Source organism: Cibotium barometz, chromosome 26 (genome assembly GCF_041138505.1).
Source record: "Cibotium barometz isolate CiBa-2024 chromosome 26, ASM4113850v1, whole genome shotgun sequence".
NCBI lineage: Eukaryota > Viridiplantae > Streptophyta > Polypodiopsida > Cyatheales > Cibotiaceae > Cibotium > Cibotium barometz.
Genome location: NC_141071.1, coordinates 16,438,626 through 16,442,800, shown reverse-complemented (window position 1 = coordinate 16,442,800; position 4,175 = coordinate 16,438,626). Strand labels below are relative to the sequence as shown.

Below are 4,175 nucleotides of genomic sequence, written 5' to 3'. Positions count from 1 at the left end.
GAGCTCTTTACTTCCACAAATGAAGCATCTCTTTCTCTCCTTTACTAAGGATTTTCTGAGGTATCTTTTTCTCCAATAAGTTTCCTCTCGTCTGTGCCTCTTGCGTGATTAGTATGTGGTGGTGCATACTTGTCATGCTTTACACTTGGAGTTTTGAGACTCTTTGAACTAGATGATTCATAACCTACATTTCCAATACTAATGCCTTCAACCTTCTTCTTGCCTTTATCCAATCCACTACTCTCAGTTCTTATATCATGTCTCAATCTTCCGAACCATGGACTCACATTATCACTACTAGATGTCTCATATGGCCCATACATACTAGTAGACTCCTCGAATCGTAAGTGCACATCCACATTGGCATCAATGTCATCAACCATGACATTCTCACTTTTCTTGATGCCTTCCTTTTTCTTTTCTTCCTTCTTTGAAGTGGTCCTTGATACACACAAAATATTTCTCGACCCAAGTAGTATCATAATTTTTTTTGTTAAGCCGGATTTCTATTTCTTTGAGGAGCAGGTCGTTTTTCCTACACACACACACACACACACATACATACATACATACATACATACATACATATATATATATACATACATATATGCATACATATATACATACATACATACATACATACATATACATATGCATATACATATACATACATACGTACATATATATATATATACACATACATACATATATATATATATATACATACATACATACATACATACATACATATATATATATACATACATACATACATACATACATACATATATATACATACATACATACATACATATATATATACATACATACATACATACATACACACACACACACACACACACACATATATATATATATATGCATACATATATATATATATATACATACATACATACGTATACATACATACATATATATATATATATATATATATATATATATATATATATATATATATGTAGATATATATATATGTATGTATGTATGTATGTATGTATATCTATATACATACATACATACATATATAAATACATACATGTGTGTGTGTGTGTGTGTTTGCATGAAAATATCATGCACAAATTGAAGCCATGCTTTTGTGTAAAGTCACCATTTCTTCTCCGCCAACAAGCTTTCTAACAATAATAAGGAAGCACCATGTTTTAGTTTCAACATTTTATTTCTTTTATACAATAACTTCTCTAAGAAAAGGGAAAACATGCTCTTTGTTTGCATTTTTTAGACAAAGTACTTTAACTCTATTCAACCTGATTATACCTAAACTTCATAATTTTGAGGATAGAATAATTTATCCTTGTCTGGTGAATTTGGCTTTTTAATACTTTAATAATTACAACGTGAAATTTAATATTTTAAGAATGAATTTTATCTTGTCTTGTAAAATTTTAACCTAGCCTTTTGAAAATTTGAGGAGAAAATTTAACCTGTGTCGTGAATTTAAGGAGTTAATTTTTAAATTGAATTCGAGACTAAATAAATCCCATCTTTTTATGAATCCTATTACCAATCAATGTCAAAATTTAAATGTCAATTTTAATTGTTTAATTTTAAGTGTTTATGGTTATTAATGAAAAGTTTAAAATGAATGAGATTTATAAAATGATTTTTAAAAGATATTTTAACGCTAAATGTTTTATTTTTCTACAAATGTAAGTTACTTTGTTTTTTTTAGTAAGGTAAAATTTATAAACACTTTTTAGGTCATTTTTTCAAGAAGGGGAAGAGAAAGGGCCGCCCCACGAGGGAGGGAGAGGTTACTATAAAAAAACATAACTTTTTAAAAATAACCTAAAAGTGCCAAATTTTTATGCAAATGTTTTTCTATAATTCCCAACTACACGAAATATTAGCAATTTTGCTCATAATAGTGTTTTTACATTATCTATCAATAGCTTGAAGAAGCATCTTCATGAGCATGACAACTCATTAGATGGTTTAAAGTTGTGCAAGATCAAGCTCAAGTTGATCACACCAAAAATAAAATTGGATTGAAGAGGGAAATGATTGAGAAATTAGAGTCTTAAAAAGAGTTCCTAGTTTCTTATAGAGTTCAATGCAACTTGGAAAGCTAAGCGTCAATTTAGGCATGCTTGTTATCTTGATTTTTTTATTGAGGATGACCAATCTTAGAAAGAGGGAGACATGTTATAACCCTATTGCTTAGAAAACTATCAAAGGATCAAGGCCAAGGACAAGTTGTTCATAGGAGAGCTGTGTTGATGGCATAGGAATGCAGGCGACCACTCACATGTTGTGGGTATGATGTTCCAATTAAGGTAAGAAGTCAAAGGAAAGCAAGAGTTCTTTAGGTTACCACTACTAGTTGCTAGTGTGTATGCATCAAGGACCATGGGAATGATCAGATAAATACTATACTAGGCCACAAATTTCTCGTCCATGATCTACCTATTGATGGGCAGGATGTGGCATCCTGGTCACCATCATGTTGATGAGGATGGGCACACATGTTTGTAAAGCATGCATGCCCATCCCAAGGATGGCCAAGGGTGGATGCCAAGGACCTTAGGGTATATATACATATGTGGCGATGATTAGTAAATGCATGCCATGTTTACTTTTGCAAGTCTTTCTTACTCTAGTTTGTTTTGGGGAGCCTATTGCTAGATCATCAAGTCGTCAGATCTCTAAATCAAGTACGTGTTTGCGTGAGAGAGAGAGAGAGAGAGAGAGAGAGAGAGAGAGAGAGAGAGGGCTACTCGATTTTAAAGCAAAGAAACGACTATCAATATGTTGCTATTGAGGCTTCAACTAATCTGATTGAACCAAGTCGAGGTTTTCAGTGAAGTACAAATGAAAACATATATTGGTAGTAGCCTACCACATGGTTTTGTTAAAATTGGAGAGCATGGTACTTCTCAGAAGCACTGGCCACCGTCTGCGTAGTCTGGATATAAATCATTGCACATTGTGCGCACTTCACACAGAATAGTTTTGTTTGCTTATGCTGTATAAATACTTTGAACTTACTAATGGTCGGAGAGTAAGAGTTCTCTATCTTCTTAGGTATGACGACTTGGGTGGGCCAAACTCTTTCATCCTCATTTTTATATTAATAGCCAATATATTACCCCAAAAGCCCAATGGAACTCTCGTTTGTAATGTGAATCTCTCTCTCTAGCTCTCTCTCGGGGGGGGGGGGGGGGGGCGCGCATGACATACATACATCCTACTGTGCAATGACTTATTATAAATCGTTGGACTAGATTAGAGAGAGAGAGAGAGAGAGACTCTGTAAGTACCCAAGTCGATCATTATGTCTGACGAGCTAGATTCGTGACGAACAGAAAATAGAGTTTTATTGCGAGTACGATTTAATTAGTATACACCGCACTTATTTTACTTGGCCGGTGTTGCGCGGCTAGTTAATTATCGGGAGGAGTCGTTCGCATATGTGATCCGGCCGCGACTCCTATGATTGGAACGTAGATATTCCAGTACGTCAGCCTGCCATTGCGCGATGAGGTAAAGGTAAGATTAAGATCCAGTCCCTGCCTCAATACGATATTATATAAAAAATATATTAAAGGAGGAACGATAATTACCGCTGGTGCAGGTGGCGCTGGAGGCGAGGTTGCACGCCTGGGGCAACGCAAGGGCCCTGGTCTTGTCCAGGTTGGGGATGGAGGGGCCGTTTATAACCTCACACATGCAGCTCAGGTCCACGCTTTGCAGAGAGGCGCAACACTGCTGCGAAGGCTGGGCCGCCGGGCTGGCCGAGGGCGCCACGTAAGGGGCGCAAGCACTTAGCTGCTGCATGATACCTGTGTTGCAGTCACCCCCGGCGGGGGCAGCCTGATCCGCCCACGATGGTGAAGCCATGACCTGCAAGGCAACCATGGACACAGCCAAAGCGAAAAGAGAGCACTTCATGATGATCATGTTTGTGGTATTGTGTCGTCTTACTCATATATATACAGACTTCATCATCATCAACTCACATAAAGATTATGAACTTTTGCAAGGTGAGGTCTTGGTAGTGCACACGCCCTTCGTGGCACAAGGGTTCGTTGAAATGTTAACCATTTCAACCCGAAAAAAACAAAAAAACAAAAATCTTTAAAACTTTCTAAAAACTATAATAAACTATAACAAGAGCAAATTACAAATATGGAGAA

The 4,175-nt window shown here is 36.3% G+C and overlaps 1 protein-coding gene across 1 annotated transcript; it reads right to left on the bottom strand.

Annotated features, from left to right (window-relative positions):
- Positions 1–3,366: 3,366 nt before the first annotated feature.
- Positions 3,367–3,925, bottom strand: LOC147623728 (putative lipid-transfer protein DIR1). Its single transcript, XM_086820881.1, has 2 exons — positions 3,603–3,925; positions 3,367–3,504 (listed from the first exon to the last, which is right to left on the bottom strand). Exons 1-2 carry the CDS (start codon positions 3,895–3,897, stop codon positions 3,500–3,502), a joined length of 300 nt encoding a protein of 99 aa, XP_086677007.1. The 5' UTR covers positions 3,898–3,925; the 3' UTR covers positions 3,367–3,499.
- Positions 3,926–4,175: the final 250 nt, after the last annotated feature.

What these genes read in the sequence shown, in the direction of transcription:
- LOC147623728 (XM_086820881.1), bottom strand. Translation starts at nt 3,897, where the DNA reads ATGGTTGCCTTGCAGGTCATGGCTTCACCATCGTGGGCGGATCAGGCT.